General features: G+C 46.7%; 1 protein-coding gene across 6 annotated transcripts in view; it reads right to left on the reverse strand.

Annotated features, from left to right (window-relative positions):
• The window catches only part of Ebf1 (EBF transcription factor 1), a 415,064-nt gene that overhangs the window by 12,585 nt on the left and 382,528 nt on the right, over nt 1-19,951 (reverse strand). For all 6 annotated transcript variants that reach the window (XM_069993923.1, XM_069993925.1, XM_069993924.1 and 3 more), the window contains 3 exons: nt 4,763-4,828; nt 3,758-3,935; nt 2,964-3,143 (listed from right to left, as the gene is read on the reverse strand). In XM_069993923.1, the coding sequence (XP_069850024.1) occupies nt 2,964-3,143; nt 3,758-3,935; nt 4,763-4,828 (424 nt within the window). The remainder of the gene's footprint in view (nt 1-2,963; nt 3,144-3,757; nt 3,936-4,762; nt 4,829-19,951) is intronic.

Raw genomic sequence — 19,951 nt, forward strand, 5'->3', positions numbered from 1 at the left:
CAGTGATGGGAGACCCTTGGCATCTCCGGGAAGGAAAAGGAGCTGCCTGGGGAGGTAGAGGAGCTGGGCAATGTGGCCGTGGGCCTGTCTGCCAGGCTTTGGCCTCTTGGTTGCTTCAGGAGACAGATTTTGCACGCACCATGCCAAGCCTAATGTTTTCATACACTCACTTTCTATTTCCCCCATTTCCTGAAGAAAATTATGAATCCTGTCCAATGGTTTCCAAGGACTTAATTCAAATCCAGGGTACTTCCTTCTACTTTATTACATCTCATATTATTTAATAAACATTCTATATTGCTTTCTCATACACCAGAGTCTTCACCTATTTTTCGCCTTGTCATTAGCAAAGCCACCTGGAGTCAGAGGTTTCTTCATACCTGAGCCAACTGACCCTTAGAAAGTAGCTGAGCAAATTACCCCAAGTCCAATGTTCTTTCCACTCATCCATCACCCTGTGAGGGATGCAAAAGCCCCCTGCATGCGAACCCACCCAGTCCCAGAGTTGCTGGGTGGCCTAATCCTTGGCCTCCTGGCCTTGGAAAATTGGCAGCATGGGACTAAATCAGTCATTGGGAGCAGTTGCCACCCCCCCGGGGGGTGTGTCTTCAGATCACCCTGATAATCAGCCCAAAAGGCACGCAGTCCAAACGCAGGGAACGCTTCATGGAGCAGAACACAGAGCTGCCACCTCAGAATTTCCCCAAAACATTTTCTAAACTGTACTTTTTCTTTTAATGAGGCCAGCATTTTTATACATCTCTTAGGATTTGTAAATGCGAAAATACGCTCAATAATAACACACATTTAAATTGCAAAACCTCCCGCACTGGAGGTTTGATTTTTAAATATTCCTAGACTTGAAATTCTGCTGCTTCACTGAGGAAAGCAATTAATCTCGTTGGCAAATGCGATCATTATGTGTATTTAGAGTTGGGGCGTTTGGGGGGGTGGTTAACAGAGAGAGGGGTAAAATATACTCCAGCAGCTCCATTTGTTATAACATTATTAGTTATCAGCCCCATACCAGAAAGTGTGTCCACCAGTAAAATGTCTTATTTTATTTTTTAAAATTCTGTTGGAATTTTTCAACACGAGTGGTTTATGAATAATTAAATATTACAGAAGCAAAAATTCAAATCAGCTGGGCTTTGTGTTTATTGTTTTATTTGCATTTATGCAGATAAAACCATCCCATCTGAGTGCCTGTTTGAGAATTTAATGCTATATTTGTGAGCACTGAGGAAATCAATTAATGGAAATTAAATGTTCAGGTCTCACAGTCTGACAGATGCAATCTCAGGCCCAAGTTGCTGGGTATCTGAATGGGCTTGGGAAGGCGAAAAATCCAAGCCCCTAAATTGGATTGCAACCATACAGCAATTAGTTTATTGATTTAATTAAGAATGCCACCTTTTAATTTTCAGGTCATGATTGAAACATTTTCTGATTGAATAGATGAATATTAAAATGATAGATCTATGAGAAACAATCTTTCGATAAATCAAAATCGAATAGGAAACTGACCTCAGACACTGATTCTCTTGAGCACAGACACATAATGTATGCATACCGTTTGGGGCAATTTTAAATGCTCAGCTAACTCACTGCTGAGTGCAAACCAGAAAGGTAGAAATGTAGAATTTAGTTCACCCTACACAGAAAATTCCATCCAGCAAGGTTTCTGAATAACTATTTTGAAGGCCAACAGTGACCTTTCCCCCTTCAAAGGATTACCTCATCCTACATTTCTAGCCTGGAAGACAACATTATCTTTTACAGTTTTTAGCTAAGGCACTTTTTAAAAACTCATGCCTACTCTTTCATGTAACATCTTTGGTCCCTCTACAAACACCTCTGACATAGAGGAGAGACCGCACAGCATCCCATCTGACTGGGTTATCTGTGAAAGTCCTCAGAGGAAACCCAAGTGACCCTACGTGGGGACCGGGCCACCCTTTCGATGTACACATTTATATATAAAGATGCCATTTTATTGAGGCTCTTTCAATATGTTCTAAACATTGAACCCAATCAAATCCTTTAAGCTGAACTTCCTTAAGACAGGGACAGGATACAAAAAGAGTATTTATTTGGGTCTTTGAGTGTTTTATATTGCTAGAAAAAGCAGTGTGTATTTTGATAATGTTGAGGGGGTTTTTTTTGAAGAATAAACAATAGTCATAGAGGAATTTCTAAAGGAGGATTTTAAAGTTTTCGACTGGCTTCTATTACAGTACGCTGCGGTCACTTCCTTTCCTTCCTCGATAAAGTTATGGCTTAGATTTCTTTTTTTTATTTTTGTTGGTCGTGGGGCTTGAACTCTGGGCCTGGGCGCTGTCCCTCAGCGCTCTACCACTTGAGCCAGAGCACCACTTCTGGTTTTCTGGTGGTTTATTGGAGATAAGAGTCTAGTGGACTTTACTGCCCGGGTTGGCTTTGGACCGAGATCCTCAGATCTCAGCCTCCTGAGTAGCTAGGATTACAGGTATGAGCCACCGGTGCCTGGCTAGGACTCAGATTTCTGAGCATGCATCTCCTGTGCAAGGCCTCAGGACAAGTCCTTGTGAGCAAGGCCTGCTGCTTGCCTCCCGGCTCTGGGTGGGTGAGTACTGGTCCCTTCTCCTTCGTCCAGATAAGAAACACGGGACTGGCAGAGGAAGTGAAGTGGCCCAGGCCTCAGGGACTGGTCCAAGCTGGCAGCCCACACCTCTGCATTGCCATCTGCCCCCAAGCATAGGTTCTTGTGACAACTCTTGATGCCAGCCAGGTTCTGACCATTGGGGAGGTGTGGGGGGCTAGCAGCAGTCTCTGTTGCTGCTGGGAAGGGGGATGCTGTGCGGCAGCAGTTGGGGGCAGGACCTCGCAGGCCGGGCTCCTCAGACAGCACGGTTGGTCCACGGGGCCCGCAGCCTGCGCTGGGCTCCTCGGGAAAGCGGGACAAGACACACACATCTACTTACTGGCATAGGGTGAGTTGGCAGCTGAGCCATTGAGGAAGGTTGGGGAGCCCCCCAGATTGGACATGGCAGCAGAGCCGTAGCCGTTCATGCTTGTGGTGACAGAGTTATAGTTGGTCTGCTGAGGGGTGGTACTCGGCACGTACCCGTGTGGCGACACGCTGCTTGAGTTACGGGTGAAACCTGAGGGTGGGGGCAAAACCCAGGGTGAGGGTGGCGTTGGGATGGCCGACGAGAGGCTGGGAGACCGGAAGTCTCCGGTCCACAGCCCCCTCGCGGCAACCCAGAGGGAGGGGACCTGTGATTCATGAGTACAGGTTGGTGGGACTAGCTCTATGATTAAAATAGGGAGCGAGCAAAAGACACATTTCTGAGGGGGTCATAAATACTTAGCAGGGCTGTGAGAGGCAGCAATGCAGGGACTATAAATTACCATTTGGGAGCAGAAATAAATCCCAATCTAAGAGATGTACCCTGGAGTTAACAGGTCCCTATTCCCTGGGCAAGAATGATGGGTCTTGGGCCCTCAGAACTTTAATTCCAACCCTCTTTGTGCTCTGTCATTCATGGTTTATAGTGGACAGTCAAACAGAGAGATGGCTGAATACATGCACCCTTCCATGAAGACGTCCAGACCTCAAGACTAGAAACAAAATCCTACGGCAACATGTGATAACACACAAACTAGAGATCGCCCCTTTGGCAGAATAGCCACCGAGGTCAATAAATGAGTGGAGGAGGAAGCGTGAGATTGGGCAGGGGGCAGGGACGGAGGGGGAGGGGAAGCAGTTCCTGACCCTGATTAGTGGCTTGGGAGGCCTCCGACACGTTCACGGCCAGCTGTCCACTGAAGGAGTTCACACCCATCATCCCTGCGTGGACCGAGGTGTTGGCGAGGGCTGGGAGTTGGTTGTGATTCCGAGGAACGCTGTACAGGGCCTCTGCGATGTCGGCTGCCCTCTTCAGAATGATTTCCTAGAAAGATACCAAATGAGTAGCCCTTCAGGTGTCCCCACCCCTATTCAAATAGAGCTGACTGTGGCCCAGGCACCCTGCTGAGATCGCTCAGTGGCTCGCTGTGTCCTACAAACACACCTGTGAGGCTAGCATCATCATTTGCTATGCTGATATCATGCTATGCTGAGGAAACTGAGGCTCAGGAAGGCAAAGACCTCACTTAAGGAGAAAGCTGAGATGCATTCATGCCATGCATTTGGCCCTTAAGTCCATTCTAGTGGGCATATGAGCCACCATAGTGAGTGCCTTCTCTGCCAGCAAGAACTCTGAGGTTCATGTGTGGGAGAAAGCATCTTGCACAGGAACAGGAGGCTGCATCCATAGCTCCTGCTGGGATTAAGGACAGACTGTTAAGGTGCCAACCTGGGCTCCGAGTCTCAGCAGGACTTTGTCCCTTGCACACAGACTCAGGGGACATGTAAAGGCTGAAGGATTTCTCAGATTCCATTTCCTAAGCAATCTGAGTTCTATACCCAGAATTCCTCCATGAAATAGAGATGTTCATTCTGGCCTCATCGTATATTTTGGAAGAAGTTATTAACACAACTCTCTTCTTCATTTATGAAGGACATTCCTGTAGAGATGAGTTTTAAGTGGAGTACTTTTTCCAGGAAGGGAAAATGAGTCAATAGGAAAGGGAATAAAAGATTCACCAAGAGGGAAAGAGGGGCTAGCCCTGCAGTGTGCCGCATCTGCCTTCCTCGTGCAGGGCTTCGGGAGTTCTTAGGCTTCCTCGCGCCGCACTCTTCGGCGGAGGAATCGCAGGCTAGAGGCGGCGGGCTCACCTGGTTGTTGTGTGGCATCCCGTACAGCGCTTCCACCAGATCGGCAGCCCTTTTGAGAATCACTTCCTGTCAAGAGAAAAGCAGATACAGTCCTCTGAGTGTCATTATCTTGTCCACGTGGCCACCATCCCTTGCCAAAACAGAGCTGTAAATGTCATAGCTTGGGGGACCCCCCAGAATGTGCTAAATCACCAATTTATCCTTGTTCACATATACACTTAATCAAGGCAAAAGGTGAACATTGTTGGTGCTGAAAGATAAAATACATCACTCAATAGTATGCCACAGGCACGATAAAGCACTCATATGTTTATTGCTGAATACGATTCTGAGGTCATTTACTAGATTGCCACAATCGATGTCATTTGGTGCATGGTATGAATCTCTAAGATGTGTTTATTTTGCCCTTAATTGCTTATTCTGGGAACCATGACCTTATGAGACGGGTCATTTTGGAGGGATTTCCAATCAATCTTTAGCTACTAGAAGCATGTAACTTCTTCTTTCTCTCTCTCTCTCTCTCTCTCTCTCTCTCTCTCTCTCTCTCTCTCTCTCTCTCTCTCTCCTTCTCCCTCTCTCTCCCTCTCCCTCTCTCTCTCCCTCCCTCTCCCTCTCCCTCTCTCTCCCTCTCCCTCCCTCTCCCTCTCCCTCCCTCTCCCTTCCTCTCCCTCTCCCTCCCTCTCTCCCTCTCTCCCTCTCTCCCTCTCTCCCTCCTTCTCCCTCCCTCTCTCCCTCCCTCTCCCTCTCCCTCTCCCTCTCCCTCTCCCTCTCTCTCTCCCTCTCTCTCTCTCTCTCTCTCTCTCTCTCTCTCTCTCTCTCTCTCTCTCTCTCTCTGCCATGATATAAGGGGGCAATGCAATAAACTCTCACGAGTGGCCTGTCCCAGAAGCCTGCACACACCCCTGTTCACGACCAGCAACACCTGCCTCTCCTAGCAGTTCTTTGCCATGTCTGCTCTGTTTATCTTTTCCCTCCACTCCCGCCTGCTGGTGGAAGGAAAGACATCTCTTCCTCTTCTCATGTAGGTGGGCTTCCTCACTCATTTAGCTTGCATAGTTCTAATAACTAATCACCAATGGTGGTGATTCTTTTCATACTAGAAAAATAAATCATTGTTCCTTCCTCTTGCTTTCTACCAGAGCGGGACAGGGAGCCAAGCGAGGCTTGACGCAGGGACAGGGGAGCGTTAGCAGACAGTGAACGTGTGGGAGCCCAGCGATCTACAGAGGATTTGTTTACTATTTCTCATTGCTAGTAAAGTTTCAACAGAAGCTTAACTTCCAACATGTTACACAGTGGAGTTCTGCATGGAGAAGCACAGCCCCGCTGTTTAAACTTCAGTTTTCATATACGGCAGACGCTGATCAGAAAATAGGGATATAATTGCGTTCATTTTGCTGTCACCATAGTCTCTTCAAAAATCCACGAACAACTGTGGAAGTGACAAGCTTTTAGATCTGTATTAGCATTTTTCAATTTTAAGTTCTCTACAATATAAGATAAAACAGTTGTCATACTGCAGTAACGACTGGTGACATATATAATGTCCTAAACTCAAAAACGAGAAAGAGAGGTTCTCCATTCCCAATACACATTTATGCTTGCTTTCAGCTGCTAGATCCTGTTTATAAAGCCATTCCAATATTTGCTTAAGTAGCATTATATAATCAATGGGGTTGGAACCCATAGATCTGAAATCATTTCTTTACTTTTTAATGCAAGCTACAAGATAATTTACCACTATAGTTTGCAGTATTGTCCAACCACCTCAGCGAATAATTTACCACAGTGTGAGCACACTAAACCCTGTCCTCAAACCAATTCAGCGTGGACTTCATTCACTAAAACCTCGTGGCTTTATCTGGCTGACAGGAAGGATGAAGAACAAACAGGGGCGAGTCCATTTATTTATTAAGATTTGATGTTTCTAGGATGTCTTCATGGATGTCTTCAAATGAATATTTATGCCATTGTTTGGGCTTGGGTGAGGAAGTATTCTTCTTTCTTTTCATCTTCGAGATAAAAAAATGTACTGTTAACCAAGAGCATGGTCAGGGGTTGTTAGGACACTTTATTTCTGAACTGTTTTCTTGCAGTGCATTCATTGGGGATTTAAAGCAGTCTGCTTTTAACTCATTTGATAGAATCAGGAAGGAGGGAAGGCCTAGAGGGAAGGGCAAAGAACATTCTTGGTGGAGGAGGGTTGTAAACCTAACCAGTTCCATCTTTTGTATGTACATTGTCATTTGATAGATCTTTGATGATTTGCTGTTTTAGAACCAGAAGCTCATCACCACTTGCTTCTAATTTCCTGAAGTCAGATCCTCCTAGGGTCCCCATCCTCCTGGGGTGCCCCGTGCTGTCTTCTTGACCCACGACTGGTGGGCCGTGGCATTTGCCTCTGCACAGATAGGTTAGTTGTGAGCACAGGGTCACTTCAGACCAAGCATCTTCAATTTGAGGGGAGTGAACCTACATTTCTTGCCCCAGAAGCTAATGGTATGGTCACCCCTTTAAAAATGTCCTTCACTGCTGTAGCAACTTGGAGATGTAAAGGAGACCTCCGTTTGGTTCAGCGCTGCCAATGCTGGTTCAGCTGCTATTCATTATTTGTGCAAATGGGAAGGAGAAAGGACATTTCTGGGTCCTCTATGAGTTAGTGCAACAGACCTGCAAGGTGCTTGGATTTCGGTGACCAGAAAATTGCTCTCACCTCCATGTCATTACGTTCCCAGTGAACTAGCCCCCAAGCGTGTTTGTGTTGGGGATCTAATATATTGCCTTTCAATCAGAGCTGAGAGCCACTGAACACACAGACAGAACATGACGAGCAGGTCAGGAAAGCAATAAAGATTTTACAGAGCTGTCCAAGGTGCTAAATTTACTCTATAATGGGTTTGGCACCATAGTGTTAACCTCTCATTTACTACCAGTTTGAGGGACTAAATTGAAGTAGCTGACTTCATTTACCTTGAAATGTATATTTTATGACATTATGTAAGTAGATTGAAAGGGCACTGCAGTTTTAACAATTTAAAGGCTAGAGCACGTTTAAGATGAAACTTGAATATTTATTGTATATTGCACTTAAAGTATATAGAATGTTAAAATGTATTGATTAAATTTGTAAAAGGCATTATAAAAATGACAGGTAGTATAAAAGATGTATGCCTTTTAAAATCAAATTGATAGTGTATGCTATCTCTCCTGTGGTCACAAGTGTAATTTTTTTGCAGTTTTATATGGTAATTTGAAAAATCTGTAATTTCACATTAGGAAATGATTGAGCCAAGGATGCTCAAAAAAAAGAAAGAAATTTCCCATAAGGAGAAAAGCGAGATATTTCACAGAATCTTTTATCTCTAAAATTGTTCCTAAAGTCCCCCTTTTTAGTGGCATTAAAAGGAAGTATATTATAAGGATCCTTCAGTTCTAATTTTCAATTTTAACATTTCTGAAAAGGAAGAGCACTTGGCTAGTACTAATTTCAATTTTTCAAGGAATGCATTTGTCAGGAGAGATTTTACTTCTCTTCATAATGTTTAAAAACGTCTCCCGGCTTGCAGTTTCAAACATGAGGACAGAGATTAGAGTCTTCCAAGATAATTAATCCTATCCTTAGATTTAAAAAAAAATCCCATTTGGGAATTATAAAGACAAATACCACTATCTTAAATATTGGAAATCCACAGAGCCTCCATAAAGAGGCAATGTTTGTTCGTCAGTCTACATTCTGAGTCAGACTATTTTTCTTTTGGGGCCTTAGACATTTTTCTCTTAAAGAAACAGAAAATGTTGACTCTTAACAACACATCCCGAGGTGGTCTCTTTCCTCTCACCCACAAACCTTCGGCTAAACTTCACTGCTTTGCGGTGCTAGGGGTTGATCCTTATGTGAGGTGGTTGGGGGGTAGGGGGGAGGGGCTGTAAAGAAAAAGAAATTGTAGATTCTGCAGAAATATTGGGGAGACTTGAGGAGTTAAGACCCAAGAACAGTCCAAGGGTGATTGTTACATATTTTACTTGTGATTTGGAATCTTCATAATAAAAATATGATTGGAATGTATTGTATGCATGTAGGGATAGATCAAAATGGACTCCTACATTATATGATGAATCTGTATAAAAATGTGGGGGAGATTCTGCGTGGGTTATAGGAGGAGCCTCAGCTTGACCATGAGGCAAACACCTCATGTGTTAGTGAGTAGGTTTTGATGTTTTCTAGGCATGCTCTCCTCTCCCCTCCTCTCCCCTCCCCCAGCTCGCAGGCCTCTCCAGTGTTGTACACAGAATATCTTCCCCCGTGTCTGTCTGCTTTACTCAGCCTTCTGTCTCCACTCATTGGGAGGACAGCTCCTGGCTCTTGTCAACCAAGGCCTCTCAGTCTAGGACAGACTTTTGGCTCCTTCCTTCTGCCTTTCCTTCTTTGGAACGGCGTTCTCACTTGCAGGGCCTTCACTCCTTCAAAGCTCGGTGACCGCAGTACAGTAATGCCCAGGTGAGGTGTGGTGGTTCAGTAACGAAAGGAAGAACTGCCACATGTTCAGGGTGGAACCTGAGCCCATTCGGTCTTCCCGACAAGTCTCTTAGCTGAGACAGACTGCTCCAATTGCCACCTGGCAAATGGGGACTTTCTCTGAGTATCCACAGCTGATGAGTGCTTGAGCAGAGACTCAGTCCCAGACTAGTTAAATGTCGGAATCCGAACCGTAAACAATTATCCTATTCTATCAGAAATAATTCCATTTATATACCAGCTCCTAATCACTGTCATTCTGTTGAAAAATAGTTCTGGCCATCTCTACCGCCCAGCCTGGCACATGGCAACGCCACAGATCATTTTCCTCTCATCTAACGTAGGTCAGACTAGTTAAGACTGTAGGCCTCATTGAGGACATGATAGGTTTTAATCTCTTTCTCTAAGCCCCTGGCATAACACTTAGCTAACACAGAACAGATTCTTGCTGGACAGTTTGTTCTGAGATGGCATTGCTGATTTTTAAAAAAGTGCACAGCTAATTTATATAATGAAAGGACAGTCATATATTTGGTGTGGTTAATCAAAGCAGAACCCTTGAATTTGGTGTTCCCTTTGGCTCTAGACTTTTAAAATCCAATATATAAATTCCCAAAGGTCAACTGTTGATCATTGAGAGGTTTTTTTCCTTAATGTCACTTTTTTAAAAAATGCACTTGCTCTCTCACTTCTGCTGGTGTTTTGTGATTAATATAATGCATTGTGTGCAGTACAGACATTATCTCAACATATAGGCCGCTAGCAACATGAGGGTTGGTCTTGATGTTCATCATTTTTCATTAACTGTAGAAATGCTTAGGAATGTATACGTGCACAGAAGCTGCCTTGGGAGCTCGGCCTGTCACATCACATACGCAGACAGAACAAGCTCCTCCGTCCTCCTATTAGTGGGAGTCTTCTTGTTAGCACATGACCTCAAATGGATGGCTAATAAGCTAGTAGTCACCGGTCAGAGAGGCAGATTGACGGACGGGTTGCTTTTGGACCCATTTTTCAACTTCATTCAGATCCCCATGAATAGAGAAAATAACTGAACTTCCTTCTTTCATGGGGCATTGGGTCAACTCTCAACGTTGTCAGAGACCCACTCACCAATACCTCACTAATTTTCAACTTTTGGCATTAGATCTTGGGACCCCGGGAAGAACGCACGAAAAAACAAGGCCTGAGGCTGCCTCAGTGGTTGGAGTGGACAGTCTTTGCTTGGCCTTAGATTTACCGAGAGAGACAGAATATTTTGAGGGAAATAGAAGGAAACAGAAGAGAAACTACACACATCAATTACAAAGTTGAGTTGGGAGATTACTGACAAAAACTCCAGAGTTTACTGTCGGGCCCCGACTTCCTCCATGTCACTAGACTTTTAAGTCCTGGCTATTTCCCCACGTGCTTCTGAAAGTTTAAGTGATGTTCCTAGTGCTGAAAAATGGAACTTTCTAGAAGCTCTTTTCCTACAGAGCCGGAAGTACAATGCCACAAATACTAGTTGTACTGAGTCGTGTGCCTGTGGAGAGTAGTTTTATATCCCAGTTCCCTTTGTGTTTATTCAGCCACATGGAAAATTCCACAGTGGTAGCCTCTGTATCCTGAGAAATCAGGATAATGAGGGCGGCCAGGGAGGGAGAGAATCAAACCAAAACAACACTTGGGCATTGTTTAGTTCCAGATCCTCTGAGACATTCCTCACATTCTTCATTTCTCTTGCAGTATGAACTTCTCGAAATAGAGGTTCCCCAGATCGTCAGACGCCTCTCACGCCCCTTTCTAACCATGTGTTACGCAGGAGCCCCATGGTGTATACTTAGCGTAGCTATGATTACACTCATTTCTCTTGAAAGGGGTGTTCTCTATGGCTAAGGACCACTGTGGAGTAAATTAAAAGAAGTGTCGAGGAGGTGTAGGTTGCAAGTGGATATATCCAGAGAGGCATAAAATGCCAAATGTGTAACAATTACATTTTACAACCCTATGATCTAAAGACTTCATAGTATTTTATTATAGAACAAGAGGCAGCTGAATCCATCTCTACCCTATGGAACATGCCAGTGAATGCTGGTTGTCCAGTTTTTCAAGAAAAATAAAATGCAAACCATGTCAACATCAATAGCAATTTCCAGAATGAAGGTGTTATGTATTCTGAGAGAATGTACTGTGATTTCTACAAGAAAAGGCACCAGTACAGTGGAATCCAAAGAAACCGCAGAAGGGGCTTCATTCTAAAGCTGGTGTTATGCTCAGGTTAGACAACAGCCTTCTTCTCATAGTATTACCCTGTGTAGCTAGTGGATCCCAGAAAGCTTTGTCTTTGTTGCAAACAGGGTGTAAGAGACTTCTGAATCATATGAAATTAAAGTAGGTTGTAAGCTAACACAGCTGAATCCACGTAAGACACACTCACTTACATGATTGACTTTTACAGTGCAAAGAAAAAAGGGCTGTTTTCAAGCAGCCGTTATTGCCTCCATGGGAAAAAAAATCAATGAAAGTGAAATGAACAGGAGATTTTGTCTGAGTTGCAGTTAATACCACTGAAGAGCTATAGATATTAAAAGGTCAACAAATAAATTAGCCAGAGTGTTATGAAATGAATGATTTGGCTTATAATTTTATTGAGTGAAAATTGTTCGCTGCCTATTAGACCAGGTAATTTTTATCTGGTGCCTCAATTACTGTTCCATAAGCAATAATATAGTTGTAAGAGCTGCCGTTTCGATCGCGTGACCTCTGGGAAGGCGGCTCGGACAGCTAACTTCGGGATGATGGATAACCGAGCTTGGGCTCCATGAGGTGCTGAGCCTCCCTTCCTGCAAGGGGGGGGGAGATGGGGGGGAGGCCTCATAAAAGAAACATTACAACTTGATTCATTTTACCAAAATGTTCCACTTTTCAGATGTCAGCAGTTAAGTGTGAATTGTGGAGCCTGCAAGAGTTACGACAATGGTTTCCTCTTTTTTTTGGTCCCCCGGCCGCCTCTTCTAAATGGTGTCATGGTAATTGGTGAATGGGAGCCTGCAGCGCTTCCTGCCACCAATGCAGTGAGGAACGGGGTCTGCACCCTTGTGGGTGTGACCTGTGCCCAGGTACAGAGCGGAGCCTGGCCGCTTCCAGCTGGTTCTTCTTATTCCAATTCATTGTACTGGTTTAAGACCAGCGCTCTCCGCTAGGTCCTGCCGAGTGGCCTTGGAAATCGACTTTCTGATCAGGATAAAAGACTCTGCTGAAAAAGAAAGCTAGGGACAGAGGAGCCTTTTTCAGGGGTAGGTTGTAAAGTCACACATGAAACAAAAACTGCCTTGAGTCAAGATTACCCTGGAAAATCTTTTAAGTCACCAAAGCCTGAGCTTTTTAGAAACACACACACACACACACACACACACACATACACACACACACACACACACACACACACACACAGCCAAAAGTTAACTACTTCTGTTTCTCTTTGTCTTTTAGCTGTGGCTTCCTTTCCTCTAGGGCAAGACTGGAATAAATATGTAGCTTTATCCAGAAAGACCAGTGAGCAAAAGCAAAGAAAGGCATTGAGCAATGTGTGTGAGCATGTGTGTGATGTGTGTGGGTGTGTGTGCACGTGCCACAAGCCACCAGCATGGGGGCAGCTGTGCGTGTGTGTTGTATTGCTGTCTTAAATGCGGTCGAGCGAGATAAATCCAGTAGGACTCGACTGTCCCTAAGCCTGCCAGAATCTGTTTGTTGCTGTGCCCTAAGTTGTTGAGCATCGTGCGTGGGTTATGAGATGAATCTTGTGGATGAGGGGCAGCGGGGTGATGGTCCTCAGGCCTGGAGGACTCTGGGGCCGCACTTACTACTGCAGAGTGTGTGTGAGGTGTTCCGCAGGGCTGGAGGTGCACGCCAGGCCTTGGACCTCGGCGCGCTCGCGGCCTCTGCTCCTGGGTTGCGGTGAATTCACGGTGAGGAAGATGGTGGCCGGGAATTGGAAAGAAGTTTTCCTCGTGCCTTCTGCCACTTCATCCGCCAGTGAGTCATTCCCCTCAGTGCCCCGCGCGGGGGGCAGGGGGTCACACTGGTTCTCTCTGGAGAGCCCAGTGCTTCAGAAGCACTTGAAAGAGTTCCAGAGCTGAGCGCTTGGCTCTCCTCACTGGCCTCGGACCACAGCGGCGCTGCAGGAGGGAGCAAGCATCCCCTCCAGCTTTGTCTGCGAGTGTTCTGTAATTTCGGCCGCCACTTTTGCTAGCTCAGCCATTTGCGAGCTGCCCCAGCCGTCCATGCTGCCGCGTGCTTCTCCACCCTCCCTCAGCCCCACGCCTGGGGAACTTGAAGATTCACTCACACAAAGTGCCTCTCCTCAGAACTCCTCCTCCTGCGGTCCACAAGCTGAGGGACACAGGCTCTGGCGCTAGGGCCCAGCGGAACTGGCTCCAAGCCATGCTCTGCCACTGACAGCTCACCCACCTGGGTTTCCCCTTCTGTAGAACAGGGTCGCTGCAGAGCCAGCCATCACAGCATTGTCCCGACCGAGCAGTCCCATTTGCGTAGTCAGTGTCGGTTTTGGGCCTCGAGCCTTCTGTTTGAGATGAAGCTCTACGCATACATTACTAGGGGAGCTTCTGACCAGAGCAGTGAAGGACCCTGAGATCAGCAGGCTCCGTTTACTATGCGTGAGCTTGGGCAGACCACTTGTCCTCCCTGAGTCTCCCCATTGCCAAGTGAACGATGCTGTCGTTATAAGCAGAATCGCTTCTAACAAAATGACTCAAAGATAAAAAGTCTAAAAAGTTTTGTGAGGCTCTTATGGCTTTATAATGAAGCTACAACCTTGTACGTGTGGCATTGTGTGTGTGTACATTGATACACACACAGAACTCTATACACAACTTCAAGCGAGTGGAGATAAAAGGCATATAATCAAGAGAGACTACTCGGTTCCTTGGCTGAGTACATCATCAAAATGAGGAACTAGAACTTGCCTGTAAGTTTTCTGGCAGATGTAGACGAGGGAGGGGAAATGGACCGCATTCCATACTTTGTGTTTGTCACAAGAGAATGTCGAAAAGGATGTTTCCTGGAATCGAATTCAAGTGTGTTTTCCTCCCCCTAACAGTTGAATACACCATGGGACGTGTATTGATTTCCATGTTATTGTTTGGGGAAGGACACTTTCATTTCTGGATATACTGCTAACTCATACAGTAATTACTTAGTTTACTAATACAAGTCATACCGTTTCCTTTCCTCGCACCAAAAGACTAAGTAAATGAATGTAAAAGATGAAAGGGAGAGAGCAAGAGGGAAGTGTGCATGGAAGCTAAGGGTGGAGGCTTGCCCTCACCCTGTGGGGAACCCCTTAGTCGCCCCTTTTTTTCTGCGAGGCTGCAATGTGGTTGGGCAAAGATTTCTGATTTGTATTTTCACTGATGCAGCGGCAGGTTTTGAATTACTGATAGTCTTTGCATAAAGACTAAAACAATAAAAGCATAATTAGAATACATGGTATACAGCCAACTCTGCTTTTATTTTGCCCTAGCTCTGTATTTATGATAAATCGCTCAACACGAATGCTCTTTAGGGAGGGTGATTTGGGGTTTCATCTCCACTGAGCAAGAACAGTCCCTGGGACTTGGTGTCTGAATTTCACTTCTGCAAGTGTACAGTTGAACTGAATAATATTTGGCACAATGCAGTGTACAACCGAGCCACTAAATGGCTGATTTACTAAATTATTATTAGATGAGCCCTTGCTGTTCCAAATGAAAGTGCAGTCACTGTCTTCCTCCATGGTGTGTTCAAATTGTTCTGTGTTTAAATATTCAGCATGAGGCTAATGTGAGCTGATGAACTGAGACTATAAACATTCACTTCCAATACAGCAAGAGCGACAGAGAGGCAACAGATCATGCGGCCCGCCGAGGTGGAGATGATTTATAGTTAAAGATGGTGCTGCCGCCTCCCATTACTTCAAGGTACTCTTAATTAGCCTGGTGTTTGGAATCCCCCGTCCCCCACGCGGGCCGAGCAGCCTCCCGGAGCCTGGGAGGTTTGGCTGGAGGAAGGAGCGGCTGCCCCAGCCATGCCGCCTCTGTGGTGGCGGCGGGCTCCCTCCGCAGCACCAGCAGAAGACAGTGGCTCAGGGCTGGCGGAGGGGCTGCCGGTGGTTTTCTCACAGCCACCCAAAGGCTGCCTGCCCTCCATCCATCCATCCATCCATCCATCCTTCCTCCCTCCCGCCCAGACAATTCACAGGTAACTCCCTGCCCCTCCCTTCTTTACTGACACCTGCTACAATGACTGGCCACCCTTGGGCTCCTTTGGGCAGGGAGAAGCCCTCTGGTCGCGCCCCTTTGAGGGCAGTTATGGGCAAGCACTTAAAGTACTGTGATCACTTACAGGAGATTAGAATTTTTTATTGGTGCCGTGTTGCCATAACAACACGAAGACAGCAGATGACTTAAGCTAGGCTTGCAAAGCAAAAGGCTGCTCATCTGGCAGTTAAAATGAATACAGTTCATTTCACAAGTTTCCCATATGGACTCTTAGTGTATGGTAATGAGGGTACCATATGGCGAGAGAAAATGCACTGCGAACCATCAGGTTCCACTGGCTGAGGGAAGACCGGGGTGAGAATCTGCTGGTGTTCTCTGGGTTCAAGGTTTGGCTGAGGTTTTGTTTGGGGTGGTTATTTTCCAGAGGGGTTTTGGAGTTTCTTAATCTGTTCCTTAATATGTCAACTTTGCAAAATGACAAACGTCTTGCAAATTTTGCAATATCATTCATCACAAACTGTCAGCAGTGTTTGCAAATCTGACTTGCAAGATCTTTTTAAATGTGTTGTTCTTAAAAGGCAACAGTACCAAGTTTTTAGACAAACTGCAGGAAAATTTAAGCACTTCTGACAAGCAGAAACATTAACAGTAATCATTTTAAAAACACTCACATCTTTTGCCTGCATGTTTAGCTGTAAATAATACTAGGATGTATAAAAGCTTTAAAGTAAAAAAAAAAGGGAATAAATACTTTTTATTACATTTCATAAAGGATAAAAAAAATGTTCGGAGCCATGTCTGCATGCTGTGCATTGAGGCTGACATATAGAGAGAGGGCTGGGGTCGCCCCGTCTGTGTGCTGTGTGTAGAGAGGGCTGGGGTCGCCATGTCTGCGTGCTGTGTGTAGAGAGGGCTGGGGTCGCCCCGTCTGCGTGCTGTGTGTAGTGAGGGCTGGGGTCGCCATGTCTGTGTGCTGTGTGTAGAGAGGGCTGGGGTCGCCCCGTCTGTGTGCTGTGTGTAGAGAGGGCTGGGGTCGCCCCGTCTGTGTGCTGTGTGTAGAGAGGGCTGGGGTCGCCATGTCTGTGTGCTGTGTATAGAGAGGGCTGGGGTCGCCCCGTCTGTGTGCTGTGTGTAGAGAGGGCTGGGGTCGCCCCGTCTGTGTGCTGTGTGTAGAGAGGGCTGGGGTCGCCATGTCTGCGTGCTGTGTATAGAGAGGGCTGGGGTCGCCATGTCTGCGTGCTGTGTGTAGAGAGGGCTGGGGTCGCCCCGTCTGCGTGCTGTGTGTAGAGAGGGCTGGGGTCGCCCCGTCTGCGTGCTGTGTATAGAGAGGGCTGGGGTCGCCCCGTCTGCGTACTGTGTGTAGAGAGGGCTGGGGTCGCCATGTCTGTGTGCTGTGTGTAGAGAGGGCTGGGGTCGCCATGTCTGCGTGCTGTGTGTAGAGAGGGCTGGGGTCGCTTCTCCTGCCACCTGCCCAGCCTGGAAACCTGGGAAGGACAGCTTGCAGAGGCTCAACAGCCAATTTTACAGTGTACATGCTTCATAAAAGACGAATATAAATGCATTCGTTAGACACGGTGAGCTAAATTAGAAGGTCAGGCAGGGCTGGGAGGGCTGAAAAATCACACCACCAATGAGTGTAATTACTCTTTTTTAAGTCTATTAAGTAGTGTTGTTCTATCAAGGCTCAGGGGTATAGGACATGGAGAACAAGATAAAGTAATGTGTATTTATTACTCCCACTGGATCAATTTGCCAGATATTTTCAGCTCCATAAAACAAAATACACAAATGTAGCCTTTGTTACTTTTTCACTAGCTGCTTTCTCTTCTCAAGAACAAGGACTCGCTCTGGGAGCAATCCACACACTTGCCTGTGGAGGCCCCATGCCAGCCCTGTCCGCTGAGGAATGAGAGGAAGGATCCAGGAGGTAGCCAGAGGCTGGCGAGGAAGAGGAGAGAGAAGCCAACCTCATCCGAGCAGAGGGGCTGAGTGGCCAAGTCTGAAGGACCAGCAGAAACTCAACGTCGTCGGCACAGTGATTCTTCTGAGCCCGAGAACCTGAGTTTGAACGTTATTTTTCTTGCTTGCTTGCCATGACTTTATAACAAGTCTCCAGAGTTCTGGCGGCTCTGCTTCCAGCTCTGTGGAGTGGAGGACACGCACCATCCCGCATCCGTGAGTCGACACCTCTGCACACCCTCTCTCCTAACTGCGGGGGTGACTGCTTCACACAGGAGAAACTCGAGGCTTAGCATTTTCACGCACTCCCCCACGTCGAGTGGCCAAGAGCCCCACGCCCCCCTGGCTTCTTTCCTGTGCAGAAAACCTGATCCTGCAGAGCTGGACTCCCAACAGGCATGAAGTAAACACAGGTCAGTTTCCCAGGATTCCCAGCTCACACGTGGAATGCTGGCTGGGCTCAGCGTCTGCTCACACAGTCTATACGTAGCTCCTGGAGCACCCGCGAGGGTGATGAGCCAGCCGAGAGGGAATGGAGATCCCTCTGGCCTTCAAACCCAACGGAGTACTTGGCTCCTGTCGGCCTCACGGCAGCTGGCGCCCCTCAGAACGTCTCACAGCCCCAGGCCCAGCGCCCTCCTGTCTACATTGTGGGCAAAATCACCCTTGACCCCAAAGCCACAGGATTCTCCCTCTCTTCCCAGGATCGAGCAGAAACCTTTGCCTGCCTGTCTCCATGTGCTACGAGAAAGCAAGCCAGAAAAGCATCTCCAGTGAGTATTTTAAGTGTTGTATGAGCAGCAGCTATCATCGATGTCCTGAGACCAAATAGTTTATAGAGAAGGGTTCGGCTTCCTCCTGTTTCCCCATTGGTGGTTGGAGAACATGTCAGCATTTCTATTCAAAAGAGGGGCTTCAGTAACCAAAGCATGTCCAAGGTCTTGGGGAAAAAAGTCACAAGCCTGTATACAAAGGCATATTATTATGGAAAGCTGTCTGCTTGGTCTTTGGAGCCGTTTCATTTGACAGAAGACGTGGGTGGTTGTATGAATCTAGCTTTGTCTCTTCGCAAACACATGGGTTTAATAAAGCGGAGTTTGTTTTTTAAGGTGTGTGGTCCACAGCTCAGCTGAAACACGCCTGACAAACGCTGACCATGAACCTGAGAAGGTGGAGCCCACTTGTGTACTCCTAACAATGGGCCCGGGAGTGTACAGCTCCCCGTCCACAGGAATACCCTGTGCTGGCTCCATCCGCCACTTCCTGACCTTGCCCTTGAACTCTTCTTCCACTTTAACACTCAGAGCCAAGAGGACAGGCCCAAGGCTCTGAGTCACACCAAGCGCTTCCTGGGCTGGGCTTGCAGTTCTTGCAGTGGTCGGGTGGCCAGATACAAGCTGTGGAGTGTTTCGTTCACACACAACCCCGTTGTGGTTGTGTCCTTGATTCCTCTCCCCAAACCCAGGAAGAAAGGCAGAGCCGCTTCACCAGCGGGCCACCAGGGCAAGGAGCGACACGGGTCTCTGCTGCTTGTCCAGTATTTCTGAACATAATGTGCAACTGTAAAGACGTTTTCAAAAGCAAGCACACAGCACTCAGCTCTCAACCCTACATTCCTATTTCTCTCCTTTCTTTGTGAATAAGAAAAATACAACCTGGCTTCTTTAAACCAGATTTGTTGCTTAAGTTTTCAATACCTATTTTTTTGCCCTGGGAACTAAGGGGCAGAGGTCTGTGGAGGACAACGTGGGCTTATCTCTGTGGGATCCGACAACGTTGACATGATTATTATCCCCATTTTACAGGTGAGAAAACAGGGGCATGGAAAGAAATCACATACATGGCAGTTCACAGGGTCAAGATTCCAGCTCTCATGGGTCAGAAGCAGCCAGGGTCCCGGCTGATTATTTCCTGGGAAATAATCTTTGCTACCTTCAGTGGAATAACGAGTCAACGATTAAAATAATCTCCTGACTAAGTAGGTAACAGCACCACCCCACTCGGCCCAATAAGGAAATCGAGGCAAAGCAATGTAATGAACTTGGACCCGGGCGGCATGGCTAGTAAGCGGCCGAGTGCTGCGTTCCACCCGGTCACATGCTAGCCACAGAGGGAAGATGGCTCCCTAGTTGGGAGCTGTGGGAAGAAGATGGCCCTGTCTGTGTCCTCCGTCCTAGCATCGTGACACTGAGACACTGTGCAGTACGGAGACACACATCATTTCCACCACGGCCCTATAAAGTGAGCAGCGTGTCTCTCAGGAAATGGAGGGAGCCAAATTCTTACGAGACCAAGTTCTTGCTAACATAGCATTCAATGCCTACAGGTGCCGACTACTTTGATTATTCCTTACCTTTTAGTACCATCGCCCAAAGCACAGAAATAGGATTCCGTTATCTCTGGATACTACAAGCATCTCCGTGGCAGAGCTACACTATGGAAGGAGACTGGCAC

This window comes from Dipodomys merriami, unplaced genomic scaffold (assembly GCF_024711535.1).
Source record: "Dipodomys merriami isolate MVZ:Mamm:240054 unplaced genomic scaffold, mDipMer1.0.p SCAF_44, whole genome shotgun sequence".
Classification (NCBI taxonomy): Eukaryota; Metazoa; Chordata; class Mammalia; order Rodentia; family Heteromyidae; genus Dipodomys; species Dipodomys merriami.